General features: G+C 36.8%; 1 protein-coding gene across 1 annotated transcript in view; it reads right to left on the bottom strand.

Annotated features, from left to right (window-relative positions):
- The window catches only part of ARHGAP15 (Rho GTPase activating protein 15), a 621,527-nt gene that overhangs the window by 181,041 nt on the left and 424,464 nt on the right, over positions 1 to 16,022 (bottom strand). The window contains exon 11 of the mRNA XM_060151513.1: positions 12,654 to 12,731. Within this exon, the coding sequence (XP_060007496.1) occupies positions 12,654 to 12,731 (78 nt within the window). The remainder of the gene's footprint in view (positions 1 to 12,653; positions 12,732 to 16,022) is intronic.

A 16,022-nucleotide genomic window follows, 5' to 3' on the forward strand; every position in this document is an offset into this window, starting at 1 on the left:
GAAGAATGGCATGGATAAACTTGCTCAGGGTTGCCACAAACCTTCAATTTGTGAAAAAGGCAGTGTCTATATGCGCAATAAAGTGAAGCACAACAAAACGAGGTATGGGGTAGCATTTTCCAGTATAACTGGTTCATTATTTCAAGTGATTAACTCATCTCAAGTGAACAGAAGGTCTTGCTTTAAAGATAAGAAAATTGGCCTGTGAAGGCTAAGTAACTTGAGCAAGAGGACACAGTTAATAAGAGGTGATACGGAAACTGATCTAAGTTTTCTACCTCCTGGACATCAGTGTTCTCTTTGCACCTAATGGCCTAAAAGAAATTGTTCAAAAGACACATAGAAAATGAGACAAAGTACAGTAGAACATGGAATTTACCTCATGTAAACCAGTCACCATTATTATATCCTGACTGACCTACTGTAATAACCTCCTAACTGTTCCCCTGTTTCTACTCTTGTCTACTACAATCTATTCTTCTCATAGCAGCCAGAATGACTTAAAAATAAATACTCATAGCAGCCAGAATGATTTAAAAATAAATAATGTCAGATCATTTTCTGATTATCTCCCACCTCCCTCTACCCCAGTGACTTTCCATTGAACTTAGAATGAAAGGCAAAACTTCTTATCTTGATTTGCAAGGGCCTCCCTGGGCTGGCTTTGCCCACCTCTCTAACTTCTGTGTCCTGATGTCATACAAGCCCTCATTCCCTGGGACCAGTTTTCCTCTGCCTGCTCTCCTCTCTCCCCACATCTTTGTGTTCCTGTCTCCTTCCTATCAGGGCAAGTTTCTACTCAGATGGTACCTCCTCAAAGAGATCTTCCCAAATCATCCAAAATGAGGACCATCACCCTCATCTCCTTGGTTATCCTCTATTATGTCACCATCTTGACTCTTGACTTGACCTGTAAGCATCTTGTGTATTTGATTATTATCTGTCTCTTGACACCAAAATGTACACTCCACCAGATCCTGATTCCCCTGGGCTCTCCTCAGTACCCAGAAGAGATTCTGACTCATAGGTTTTCAACAGATATTTCTGAATGAATGAATCTCCATTTCAAGCTGTCCTTAGGCAAATTAAAGCCTTATTTTATTCCTTAAACTAATTTTCCTCCTTTCCTGATTCTTCTCATATACTTTTCATTTTATGATACTTCTGTGGGGGGCGGGCATGGTAAGACCAGGAAAGTCCCTTGCAATTTGAGCCTTGCAATTTGAGCCTTGCAATTTGAGAGGTGGCTTTTGGCAGACTGACGTGGGGCTGGCACAGCCTTGTGGATAAGCAATATTACCGAGAGGAATCACACTGTGGACATTTACATAAGCAGATGACAGTCCTGAGTGTGGTCTTACCACCTGGACTGGGAGTCACCAATTGTTTAGGCAGCCTTTCTTGGCCTCTTAGGCCAGGATGTTAGAGCTGGCTATGGTCTTCCATCTTGATAGGTGTCTCTTATTTTTTCTTCTTTTTTTTTGGCCAAGTCTTTCTTATGTGGTCCATGTTGGACAGTCAGATTATGACCACAGGTGGAGATGGGAGGTGGGGAGAAGTTTGTGACTCTCAAATTCTGAAGATTTTTTTTTCTTGAGGCTATATTGTATTCTGGCCCTAAAAGCTAAGGTTACCTTTGATTAGGGTCTAACCATCGCTGTGGTCCACATTATTCATTAATTTCCTTATGGAATTCATTTAATATTCAACAAATACTTATTTGAAGGCTATTATGTGCCAGGTACAGTAAGAACTGGGGATACTTAAGAGACCAAAATAGGCAAGAGCTTGCTTGTATAGAGGCTACAGTGTAGAGGAGAAAGGCAGCCACTGAAGCAACAAATAAAGAAGCAAGGCAGTTTCAGATAGTATGTGTTCTGAAGAAAACAAAACAAATATTGGGGTGGAGAGTGACTGGGTGGGCATGGTGGAGGCATGTTTCAGAGGTGTTAGTCATGGAAGGCCTTGCTGAGAAGATGATTCAAATGTTGAGAAGAGTGAGTCCTGTGGGCGTCTGGAGGAAGCACATTTCAGGTACACAGGAGCAAAAGCCAAAGCCCTGGGAAGGAAATGAGCTTGATGTGTCTGAGGAAGGAAGAAAGGAAGGAAGGAGGGAAGGAAGGGAGGAAGGAAGGAAGGAAGGGAGGAAGAAAGGAAGCCAGGGTGGTTGGAAAATAATGAGATGACAGAGAGGTACGTGGTGAGATCAGAGAGGTAGGAAGGAAAAAGAATCTGTGGGGCCTGCAGATCCTAGAATTTTCTTACTAATTTACATTGAATAGACCACCAATCTTCTTGGCTACTGGATTGGAATATCCATGGAAATAGAGGCTCTGTGTCAATGAGAATGTCATTTGTTGTATTCACTGCTATTTCCAGCATCCTGCATGTTGCCTGGAATAGTAAGAACTTTTTAAGTGTCTGTCAATCAATGAATGATGTAAAAGCCAAAATCTTATTTTATGGAGCTCACCTCTCAGTTCCTTATCAATCCTGATGTGCCAGGACCCTCAGAGAAAAGGAAAGCTGACAGGGATATCTGCCACTCCGTCTCTGGTGGGCCATGAATGTGAGGGCATAGAGAGGATGGGTTTTGAGTTCTGCATGACTCTAAGTCATTCAGATTTTCATCTGATCGTTGCTTCAGCCCCTACCTTTGTAAATTTTGGATGCTTCTCTTCAGGGAGTTTATGGAGACCCCCCAAAATTCCTTCCTGCCCCTACACCTGTTCCTTTTTCTTTCTAGAAGCAACTTTGAAGTAATAAGAATACCTTTTTTCCTATAGCACACTTTTGTTAGGAGCTCCTTCTAAACTACATGGAGCACCTTGAAGAAGAGGTGCCACATAAGTATATGTGAGTCACTGAAGCCACAATTATTGGCAACAGGGACCTCCTGGGTGAAAACAAACACCAAAGCATACTTTCAAAATTCAAGGCATGGACTTAACAAGAGCAATATAATTAATTTCATTTGCTATTTACTCAATTCCTATTTTCTCTCTACTTAGTCATTTCCAACATTCTGGAGAGCCAAGATGGCAAGCGAAGTTATACCACTACTTCCTGTGTCGTGCCTGACTTGCCCAATTGCCAGTGACACAAGGTAAACCATCTCTCCTCAAGCTCTGTCTTACTGAGGCAGAGAATGGGAATACAGGATTTTTCACTCTTTATTTCTGTCCCACGATTTTTTTACATAGTCTAAAATTGTCTTAATTTATAGGAGTCTGGGAGAAAATAAATGTGAGATACAGCTTGAGTTTTCTTTACTGAGACATCCAAGAAGTAGAACCTAACACAATGTACCAATGAGACCATTTGATAGAGAGTTGATTTGTTTAAGAAGTTCATCATTCTCTTAATTTGTTGCAACAAAACTTTAACCCATAAACAGTAGTGGGCACTTTGTTGTATTGGGGATACAAAAATGAATCAAACTTACTACCCTTCATGAAGTCACAGGCAGTTAGGGGTTATTTATTGAAAGGACATTTTAAAATGAAGTTTCCTTTTATAAAAGAGTCCCACAGACTGGACACCAAGAATGTATAGTATTATAATGAGAAGAAGTGGTTTTTGGTTCTTTGATGTTAAAAAGAAGAAAATGAGAGAGCTGCTCCCTCCCCTACAGTAAATTGAATCCAGCAACGAGCAATATATTCCTTGGAGTAAGTTTAAAATGGGTTCACCGTCTGGCTTCAAAACATAATAACTTTGTAACCTTAAGAAAGTTACTTAAACTTTCTGAACCATGATTTTCATGTGTGAATAATGTGGATAATAAAGTTTATCTACCTTGCAAACTTTTACGAGGGTTTGAGATAACTCTAACTTTGCATACCTGCCATGTAGCAGATTCTCAGTTAAATGCTGGCTATCATCAGCATCAGTATTATTCTGTTACATTTTAAAATATTATTTACTCTTTAATTTTGTTAGCAAATCCTTCGGTAAAACAACTTTCTTTTTCTCCAAAATCTATAATATTGGAAAAGGATTGCAGCTATGAAAAATGTCAGCAATTTTAATCATATGAATAATATACGTGTTATATTCATGACATTCATTTCTTAGTTTTATTCCAAATCATGACTCAGAGTTCATAAAAGTTAGTTAACATTATTATATCAATCAATAGTCAAAAAGAAAACTTCTCATCACTAGAAAATTGGTTAACAAAAAAGGGTTCATAGTCTATTCCTGTTTTCCTCAAACATAAACTTCACATATCTTATGGCTTGTAGGTCACATCTCCTCTAAATAGCCAGAATAAAAGTAGCTGGATACTGTGCAGGAGTTCCCAAACCTGGCTACGTACTTGAGTCACCTGTAAAGTTTTTCTTTAAAAATGCATACTTATAGCTCTAACCTCAGGTTTTTACATCAGAGTTTTTATGACTGAGCTCCAAAAATCTTCATTTTTAAAAAGTTCCACTACTTGATTCTCATGGCAGACAGACTTTAAAGTGATCCCTGATTCTCTCCTCTTCCTTGTATTCATGCCTTCTGTAATGCCCTCCTCTAGGGCATGGATACAAACTGTGACTTGCTTCTAACCATCAGCATGCCCCAAAGGTGCTGAGTTATAACCTTCATGATATATTACAAAAGATTATAACTTTGCTTTAGCTACTGGTCTATATCCCTTGCTGCTTTGATGAAGAAAGCTGCCATGTTGTGAAATGGCCTATGGAAATGTCCACAAGGACTTTGGCCAACAGCCAGTAATGTTGAGACGTTAAGTCCAACAACTCACAAGGAATTAAATCCTGCCTACAATCATGGGAGCTTGGAAGCAGACCAGTCCCCAGTTGAGCCTCCAGATAGGACCCACCCCTGGCTGACACCTTGATTGTAGCCTTATGGAGAATTCAGCTAATCCATGCCCAGACTTTTTTTTTTTTTACATCTTTATTGTAGTATAATTGCTTTACAATGGTGTGTTAGTTTCTGCTTTATAACAAAGTGAATCAGTTATACATATACATATGTTCCCACATCTCTTCCCTCTTGCGTCTCCTTCCCTCCTACCCTACCTATCCCACCCTCTAGGTGGTCACAAAGCACCGAGCTGATCTCCCTGTGCTATGCGGCTGTTTCCCACTAGCTATCTATTTTACATTTGGTAGTGTATATATGTCCATGCCTCTCTCTCGCTTTGTCACAGCTTACCCTTCCCACTCCCCATATCCTCAAGTCCATTCTCTAGTAGGTCTGTGTCTTTATTCCCGTCTTACCCCTAGGTTCTTCATGACTTTTTTTTTCTTCTTAGATTCCATATATATGTGTTAGCATACGGTATTTGTCTTTCTCTTTCTGAGTTACTTCACTCTGTATGACAGACTCTAGGTCCATCCACCTCACTACAAATAACTCAATTTCGTTTCTTTTTATGTATGTCCAGACTTCTGACCCACAAAAACTGGGAGATAATAAATGTGTGTTGCTTAAGCAGCTAAGTTGGTGGTAATATTGTTAGGCAGCAGTAGATAACCAATAAAATTCTGAAATATAGTCAGGGTTGGGAACCAGTGCTTTAAAGCTTGGTTAGAGCAGAAGTAAGCTTGGTGTATTTTTCCACTAATTTTTAATGACTACACATTAATTCTTATGGTGATGATAATGACTGATGATGATGATGGATTTTTATAAATATCCTTAGGGTTTTCCTTGAAGATTGGCAGTGGCACAACTCTGACAGATTTAGTTTCTGGACTCAATTTCTTGACCCAATGGAAAAGCCACAACTAAACTAGGCCCTAAAATTTCAGTAGACTTTTCTCCTCCTCTCCAATGAACATGAGGCTAGTCTTTTGGAATCTGGAATCTCCCAAAAGCCTATGGATAAGATAAAGCCAACCCAGATTTCCTATGAATTTGGCTAGGAATGAGACAAATCATTGGATAGCAGGGAGTCTCCAAAGAAAAATAATCTTATTATAATCAGAGAAAACTCAATCATGTGGAAGCTAAAAGCCATATTTGATTATTAATATTTAGTATCATGCTATCATTAACACAACTAAGTAATATTGATCTGATTTCATGTAACCACTTGTCATCTTAATTAAAGTTAATACTGATGATCGCTTGGCTGATTCAGAATTCTTAAAGTCCTAACATTTTCATTATTATTCCCATTTTGGAAATGAAGAGTCTGTGATTCAAAGGGGTTAAAATAGTTTCCATTAGACTAACGAATAGCTCAGAATCAAGATAAGGAGGCAGTTTCATCGATGCTTATCCAGTGCTCTTTCCCCACTAGATGGTCTCTGTCTTTGATTGTTTCACCACACAGTTAAGTCAGTTCCTTATCGCTTGGGATGTAATGAATTATAAAATATAGTCCACAATAAATGGATGGTATAATTTGCTTTAACGTAAGTAGCCAGAATTTGTTTACTTTAGAGACTATATTCAGAAAGTTGTTATTTGAATATTACATGAAACTAAAAACTATATAAATATATATGTATGTGAAGAGCTTATTGTTTTGACCTCTGTGTTTACCATTATTTACTAATGACAAATACATTTTCTTAAGCAGCTAGAAAGCAATACAAGTCTTTGAGCTCTCTGACTCAACGTAGCTAAAAAAATGAGGTCTAAGAAAGTTTCCAAAGCCCTGAACGATGTCAGAGTCTGGCCCTTTTATGATCAAGTGATCTTTTCAGCTTCAATGGGAAAAATAAATCACTGTTAAAAGATAATCTTGTCACATGGAAGCCAGAAAGGTGCAATATCAATGATTCAACTTTCCAAAAACTGCCCTGTGGAATCGGATAAAGCAAATAACACAGTTTGTTTTGTTGTTGCTGTGGTTGGCAGTGAGAGGGAAGTAAGCTTAAGGAAATACCTCATTTTAAAAATAATAAAAGGGCAACATAAACTCACTTAATAGAAAAATGAACGGACTTGATGAAAGGTCTATTTTATGAGAACAGAACTAGAAGTTTTGAAATCCTTTTCCAGATCTTTTTCTGTTTCATACAATTGCTTATTTCATGGTGAAACTGCCAATTGTTCACATTCTTTCTTGCTTTCCTCTTCATTTATTCAATTTTTAATGCTGCAAATAATATGAAAAGCGCTGGGATAGCTACTGAAGTTAATGCTTTGCTTTCTTTGCTTTGTGGTACAAATCTATAAAAAAGTAGTTTAGATATAGTTGGCAACACAAAATTGTTTCTCTAATGGTTTATTTTCAATGGAGCTTATTCTTAGCATGTTCAAAATAAGCAAGTTCATCTCTTTAAGCCAATACTTAATTTGGATCATTATGTCAATAAGATCTGGATGAATAAAGGTATGCAAAGTACAAGACTGTAAATTAATGGGAAAAAATCCTCTTCCATTTTAAAATAACACACACACAATCGTATGAACACACACGTACACACACCCACACACCCAATTAAGATTCTTGGCCATGTAGATTTATGGCATTTATATATTTTGTTCCTCCGGGTGTGAAAAAGTGAAGGAGGGTGTCCCTAAGAATGTTCCTTTAAATTATTTTTCTATATATGGAAAACATGTCTAAAATCCTGGTAAGAAGTAACTTCCTCCAGTTCAGAGAAATGCTTAGAGGGAATATTTGTTATTGTGTGCTAAGAAACACCAGTTTGGAAAATTCCCAGTCAGTTCTTCCTTTACTGCCTCAGAGTCCTCCCATTGGCTTATGGGCTTGGGAAGCTTCACAGTTAATATCTTCCAAAAAGGATGCCAGTCTTCCTTGTCCCTTTTTTAAAGGGTGAAAGAGAACATTTAGATGTTCTCTTTGTAATACCAAAGAGAGTCTGAACTGAATTTGGAGTTTGAACAATAAGCTAGATGGGCAGCTCAAGTCAGAATTTTGATGTCAGAAGGAGGGGGAATTCAGACTGGTGGGACTTCTAAGACCCACTGTCAAAAAGTTCTCAAGACAGTTATGCAGCATCCTCAGGGCTAAAGTTTGTCCTCTGTAAAAGTACACCACACAAGAAAACCATCACGTCACAGATCATCCCAAAGAATCGACGCAGTCTCACAGGCTGATGACAAGTTGACATCTAAGGTCACAGACTAGTTTTCTTTGGGGATGCCCTCATAGAATGGAAGAGCAGCATCAGCAAAATGTCACTGAAAGCTGTCACCAAATACAACAAACAAGGCAGAGCACCACTCAGTAATGCATCAACAGCCCAGTAAATCTAGAGTCTTCAATGCCTTTCCTGAAGGTTGCAACAGAATATTGTGTTAAAGTAGTTTCTCGGTCCAAGCATAGATACATGAAGCCCTACAGAGAATGGCAGTGCCTGCCTTCTTCCTAACTATGGCATTTGGTGTTTTCCCAGGCATTTCTCTTTCTTGAAAAGTTTTAGCCAAACTCCTATGACAGTACTTGTCACTTACAGAAAACAGAAAGTCACTAACAACTGGGTACAGCATGAAAAGACTGAGCTCCACTTTTCTAAGGAGGTAATCAACAATCAGTGAATAGGAAATGTCAAATCAGGCAGTGGTTTTTAGCATAGGCTCTAAGACAGAGAGACCTGGGATCTAGTCCTACCTCTTTCACTTATTGCTTTATGACCTTAGGACATTATTTAACATTTCTGAGCCTCAGTTTCCTCAACTTTAAAATGGGAGCAGTAATAGAACACATTCTATGGGATAGCAGAAAGGATTAAATTAAATGATATAAGTAAAGCGCTTGGTACAGTGCCTGGCACATAATAAATTATGAAAATATGTTAGCTACTTTTACAATAATAATAATTATTATCATCTTCATTACTAGTTATAATTAGGAAATACTTTTCAAAAGTGATCACTTTGAATTTAATTTGCATGCCATCTGATCTGGAAGTATAATAAGGGTATCCAATTCCTACTGATTTAGTGAGTCAAACAGAAAACCAAAACAAATTGAATCATTCAACTGGTGTATTTAGAATTGCTGATGATTATAGCATTCAAGAAAGTTAGTGAAATACATAAATTGCAATTAAACTGTTCTTGAAAATTCCTAAAATCGTTTTCATTTGTCTAGTCCAATGGTGGGTAGGGCTTGTTCATTTTAAAAACTGTACGTTTAGAACCTTCTGAAAAGGAAACATTGTGGAACGTGAACATGGAGGAGATAAAAGGTGTTGATACAAAGAGGGTATGCCAAAACCATCTCTGTTCCGTCTCTGAATACAATGCATTGCATTCACATATTCCTTTATGCTTTTCAAGGAATTATCACTGCACTGCCACTTCATTGCACACACTCACACACACACATACACACACAGAGGGGAGACTACAATGTACACACTCAGTCTCTTTGTATCCAGCACTGATTCTCTCCCATATCAGCTCTGCTGTCAGCAACCAGCATGCAGATGGAGGGGAAGGTATGGTGTTAGAACAAATGCTACAGGTCCACTCCTGAAAATTTCATTCACAGGATAATCTGATTAGCAAAATTTGAGAGAGGATGGTATACGTATATCTTTTATCATCTAATTCAAAACAACTCCACAACACAGCTTGGACAAAATACTAGTATCAAAGGTTCTAATATAGCATAATTTGTGTTGAGTGTGTTGCATTCTGACAGTGGTATAAACCAGGGAGACAGTTTACTGACAATTCTGTGCTACCAGATACCAACTCAGGCCTCTGTCCAGCTTTACATTGTCAACTCTCATGGAAACATGAGCAGTTACACAGCCCCAGAGGATGCTGAAGTTTGGATTGCAAAAGATGAGATGGACAGATTTCATATTCTCACTGCAGATTTTTTTTTTTTGCCTTTTCAGACTGCTGAGCATAATTGTTTTTAAAGGCAGGAAATGCAACTAGTGTTTGTTTCTAGCATGGCTTCTGTTTTGAGATTTCTTCTTTGTAGAAGAAATGTGTTGCCCACCTGTCTAGAATCCCAATCAGGATATGGTTTCAGTATGAAATATATTACAAGAATGATTTTAGCTGGTTATAAACAGGAATGGTTATAAAAAGCTGGGGTATTGTATCCAATTTTTATCCGCAGTGGGGTACTTTGGTTCAGACCAATGGCCAATATGAATACATAAGGTAATGTTCAGTTCCGTTTTTTGCCCAGGAGGGACAGTAATTCTGAAAGACAATGGTGCACATTAGTGAGCAAACAGATTCTAGGTTATAGAGATGTTCAGAAATAAGAATCGTGTGGCCACTGGCCAAAAGCACTGCAGTTAACACTTAAAAGTATGGTTCAACCCAAGCTGAAATGCTGGAGCGGTTAATGATTCTCTGTATTAATACTTCTACTATTTGCAACACACACACACACACACACACACTATACGACAGATATTAAGATCTCCCTGTATGGAGGCTCCAGAGCTACTGGTGGTGAGTGAGGGAAGATATAAGGCTAATTTAAATCCTACCTTTTTAGGTGTATAGAGATTTATGGAGGAGACACATATTTCAACCAATATCCTCTTTTTTTATTCCAAGACTTTCAAATTTTAATGTTTGTGAAATATAATCACTGAATACATTTGATAAAATTCTCTTTAAAAGATGGCATTAAATCTCTGGGTCTTATAGTAGATGGAATTTTAGAAGTTAGATGTGCCGGTACGAATGCAAATTTAACTACCCAGCGTAATGGGCACACAGAGAAGGAATCTGACTGAGGGATGTTGCAGGCTCCCTGGAGAAAACTATTTATAATCTGGGCTTTTAAGAATAAGGAGAAATCTAACCAGGCAGGAAGCTTTTGTATGTGGGATGGGAAGGAAAATATAGGAGAATATTGAAAGTAGATGGAAGAGACTATGCAAAGGCATTAAGAAATACAACAGTATGTAAATAAGGAAGTACAGTTAGGAATGTATCATGAAGGAAATTCAGAGGACCTGCAGTCAGCTGGAAGTAGCTGGGAAGCCAGATTATGTAGACTTTGTGTAAATTCTCCTGAAGGTAATGAGACATCATTGACTTTTTTTTTTTTTATCATTGACTTTTTAAGTGAAAGGGAAACTTAGATGTACTGAACAACTACCATGAGTCTGTTATGTTACTAAGGGAATACTACACACTATCTCATTTCATTCTCAAAAATATTTCCAAGGCACTTCCATCCTGTTTTTACTGATAAGAAACAGAGCATAAGGGAGTTAAATAAGATGCCAAGGACACAAGGAGAGAGTGTCTGGGTTTTACTCCATGTGTCTAATTCTAAACCTGTGAGCTGTCTGTAACACCATCTCAAGATGTTTTAGTCTGTTTCTCTTTCAACATTTCCTAATTTTTATTTTAAAAATTCACTGTCTTTTTTAGAGAAGTTTTAGGTTTACAGAAAAATAGAAAATACAGAGTTCTGACATACTCCCTCTTATGACTGACCACTCCCCCCAAATTTCCCCTATTAGTAATATCTTGCATTAGTGTAGTACATTTTTTACAATTGATGAGCCAATATTTATAAGTTTTTATTAACTAAAGTCCATAGTTCACATTAAGGTTCACACTTAGTGTTGTATATTATATAGATTTTGACAAATGTATAATGACATATATAATGGCATGGATCCACTATTACAGTATCAAACAGAATAGTTTCATGGCCCTAAAAATCCCCTGTGCTTATTCTTCCCCCTCTCCCCTCAAATCCTTTGCTATCACTGATCTTTCTACTATCTCCATAGTTTTGCCTTTTCAAAAATGTCATATAGTTGAGACAACAGAGTGTATAGCATTTTCAGACTGGCTTCTTTCACATAGCAATATGCATTTAAGTTTCCTTGAAGCCTTTTCATCACTTGACAGCTCATTTCATTTTATCATTGAATAATATTCCATTTTATGGATATTTTATGGTTTGTTTGTCCAGTCACCTATTGAAGGATATCTTGGTTGCTTTCAAATTTTACCAATTACGAATAAAGCTGCTGGAAATACTGTGTGCAGTTTTTTGTGTGGACATAAGTTTTGAACTCATTTGTGTAAATACCAAGGAGCACAACTGCTGGGTAATAAGGTAAGAATATGGTTATTTTCATAAGAAACTGCTAAGCTATTTTCCGAACTAGCTGTACTATTTTCCATTTCTACCAGCATGAATGAGAGTTCCTGTTGCTCCACATCCTTGTCAGCATTTGGTGTTGTCAGTGTTTTAAATTTTAGCCATTTTAATAGGCTTGTAGTAGTACTTCATAGTTGTTTTAGTCTGTAATCCTTTGATGATATTTGTATTTCCTGATTTTTAATTCTTTTACTTACCTATTATATATTTTTCTAACATCTGTGATCTTGACTCTTACATTTTCCACCATTCATTTATTTATTCATTTATCAGCATATATTGTGTATTATATACCAGTAACATTTTTCAAAGCTAGTTTATTTTTTTCCTTTTATTATTCTCTTCTTCATTTTTAGTTTGTCATATTTCACTTGTTATTTATTTCACACAACATAATAGTTAGTCTCTCTCTTTATTCTATTTACCTCCAAGTAAACTGGTTATCTTTTACTTCTCTGGTAATAATTGTTTAATTTCTTCAAATTTCTCTCTCTCCCTTCAAAGCCTTTATCAGTATATATTCATAATACATATGCAGAGAGTGTGAAATATTGTTGGAGATGAAACTACTTGTAAAAAGGTCTGAACTGAAGAAATCACTTACCTTGGTTGACAATAAATCTTAACTTCTGTATTGTTGCTAGATTGCCACTAACTCGATATATTCCATCAACATCTAGACCTGAAAACAAAAGGGCATGTTTTATATTCACTCATATAAAAACTGAGATGGCAAAAGAAAATAGTAATAATAATTATGGGAAGGTAGTAAATCACCACCAACTCTCTCTTCCTCACAGAGAAAACAAATTTCTATGTCCTACACCAAGCAATCTTCAATATTTTAATACAAGCAAAATAATCATTAAGTTCAGTAACAGTTAATCATCAACAAACTTGAGTGCAGTTGAACCATAAAACAGCAGTAGGTAGCATGGGATTTCACAGTATAGTTAAGATTCATTCCCCCGAAAAAGACAGGAATCAAACTTGGGGTGGAGTAGGGAGAAGAACCTTCATGTATATATGTATTATTGCCCCTTGTTGGAAAGATAAATAACCCAAAGTGCTTGTGAAGTCTTCTTTCCTTAAAATCTCCCTCCCTCCCTCCCTACCTTCCTTCCTTCCTTCCCTCCCTCCCCTTTACTCCCTTCTCACTTCTCTTCTGTCTCCCTTTCTTTCCTCTTTCCTATTCTTATTCTATTCTGTTTTATTCTATTCCTAGGGATTCCAATCCATTTCCATTGTTTCATTCTCTTTTCCTGCAATTACTATAGCATAACATATATTGGTCTGATTATTTGAAACTACAGAATGAAAATTCTACTACAGATGTATAACTACTTTGAAAATCTCTAGTGTATTGTAGGTAATGGGGTGCTCCATTATGGAGGGAAAAATAAAAAGAAATCTTTGACAAGATGGTGACATTAGTTCCAGATTATTTTAAAACTAGTTATCTATAATTCAAAATAACTTATCCTGGCAGTTGGTTTGGATAATCAACCACTTGTTTTCCACACATTTATTTATATCATCAGGTTATTTCCATGTCCCAGTTATCAAAAAGATGAAGAAACAGGAAAATGAAAAGAGAAACATTTATTCAAACACTATTATTGTTGATAAGAAATGTTGATAACATAATTTTAATGTCAGGATTGCATATTCCTTGACGTGTCTAGACCCTCAAGGAGGCCTGGATGAGATTACCAGTTAATGTAGAGGTCAGTATCTCAGCAGTTTCTCTAGGGAGGTGGTATAGTATCATCATTAAACATTGTAATTCACAATAGATAGTACTAGATAAATTGACAGAAATTATTGTCATAATCTAACAGAATTAAATTTTTGTAAAGCTCTTTACTGACATGAAATGAGCTCCTTTATTGCTTTACCATCTCTGTTTTTTAAGTATCAATACTTTATAGTAGGAACATTTCTGCTGCTGTGCAAAATATATCATCAGTAGGTTAGGACAGAATGACATAATGTGTAATACTGATATTAATGGCATAAATCAAAGCCATTATTCATTCAGTTTTAAGACATTATTTTTTAGAGCAATTTTAAGTTTATATCAAGATTGAAGGGAAGGTACAGAGGTTTCCCACATACCCCTTGCCCCTGCACATGCATAGCCTCTCCCATTACCAACATCCCCCATCAGAGTGATACATTTGTTAAAACTGATGAAAACAACATTGATACAGCTAGAGTCCATAGTTTACATTAGGGTTCAGTCTTGGTGTTGTACATTCTATTGGTTTGGACAAATGTATAATGACTTGTATCCATTATTACAGCATATACAGAGCATTTTCACTGTGGTTAGGACTCCACGCTCTCACTGTCCAGGTCCCTGGTTCGATCCCTAATTGGGGAACTAAGACCAAAAGCCGTGCAGCACGGCCAAAAAAAAAAAAAAGCCCTCTGTGTCCCACGTACTCATCCTCACTATACTCTTCCATGTAATAACTTACATATAATGTCAATAAAATGGAATAGCTATTAACAAATATATTAATTTGTGAGTTTTATAGTTCTAGAATAGTCTAATAATAAATTAGTGAGCCTCTGTTCCTTCCTGAGTACTATGAATCTGTGAATTTGTGAGGAATTGAGATGAGGCTGGACACCTATTAGTGTGTGGTGAAAATGTCTAAGACACATACATTTATAAAAATCAAATGCATTCTTTTATTTTGTTTTCTGATGCACAAAATAGCTCCATTAATCAAAGGGCACTCCAGTTCATTTTTAAGTACAATGTGCTCTCGACAACTTAAATGTGACAATCATCTTAATTAAAACTTTCCTAACGTTTGATTTTTAGTTTCAGTATTAGATAATGCTGGTCTTCAGTTTATGCACATGTGCTCAGAAACGTAATAATTTATCAACTATTTTCTTTTTTTGCTTTGTCATTTAGCTAGTGTTTGGTACTTAGCTTTAACCTATATATTTAAAAAATGTGATAGATTTTTAAAATTTTAAAACTTATGCATTAAAGTGTGTCCCTTTCAAAGTTCTCCCTCTTGTGGGTATCTGTACTTTTTCTAAACATGTAGTCCTTAGGGAAAACATTTTGAAATTCTTCTCTAAAATGACCTCCAGTGACTCCATATTGTCTATAGAAAAATGTTTATTGATGCAAGTTGGGGCCTTTGGTGATAGTTTTTGGTTTGGAAATAGTCAAAGGTCATTCAGAACCACAAATGGTGAATAAGGTCATCTTCCTTGCCACCACAAAGTCAAACAAAGTTTCACCAAATGAAAGCGTTCATGATGTTCCACGAGTTATCAGTTGCTCTGAAGGAACTTGAGAAAAATAATACTTCGGAAAATAGAAACATTGATGCAGTATGCAGGTCTACATTTTTCTCAAACAAGAAATCTTAATATATGTTTTTTTGTTTGTTTGGTTTTTTTTTTTTTTTGCGGTACGCGGGCCTCTCACTACTGTGGCCTCTCCCGCCGCGGAGCACAGGCTCCGGACTCGCAGGCTCAGCGGCCATGGCTCACGGGCCCAGCCGCTCTGCGGCACGTGGGACCCTCCCGGACCGTGGCACGAACCGGTGTCCCCTGCATCGGCAGGCAGACTCTCAACCACTGCGCCACCAGTGAAGCCCTTAATATATGCTTTTTGCAAAGAATTGGTCAAATTAGCCCTATTTAAAGTAATGATTAAAAATGAAATGTCAACAACTATTACAATAAAAAATGAGAAAATTTACCATATATTTCTTTTTAAATTAATTTTTGTTTTGCTAATTAGTTGGACCTTTATCAAAGGTCAACAGTAAATAAAATTATTTGAATCCCAACAAATTTTTATTACAAATAAGGACCTTAATTAAGCCTCATTTTAATAAGCATATCTCTTTATAGGTCTAAATCAAGTGCATTTTTATTTTGAAGCTAGAACTGTTCCTTTTCTAATATTATTTTACATGTTATTGAAATGCATGTG

Source organism: Lagenorhynchus albirostris, chromosome 6 (genome assembly GCF_949774975.1).
Source record: "Lagenorhynchus albirostris chromosome 6, mLagAlb1.1, whole genome shotgun sequence".
In the NCBI taxonomy this organism is placed as follows: domain Eukaryota; kingdom Metazoa; phylum Chordata; class Mammalia; order Artiodactyla; family Delphinidae; genus Lagenorhynchus; species Lagenorhynchus albirostris.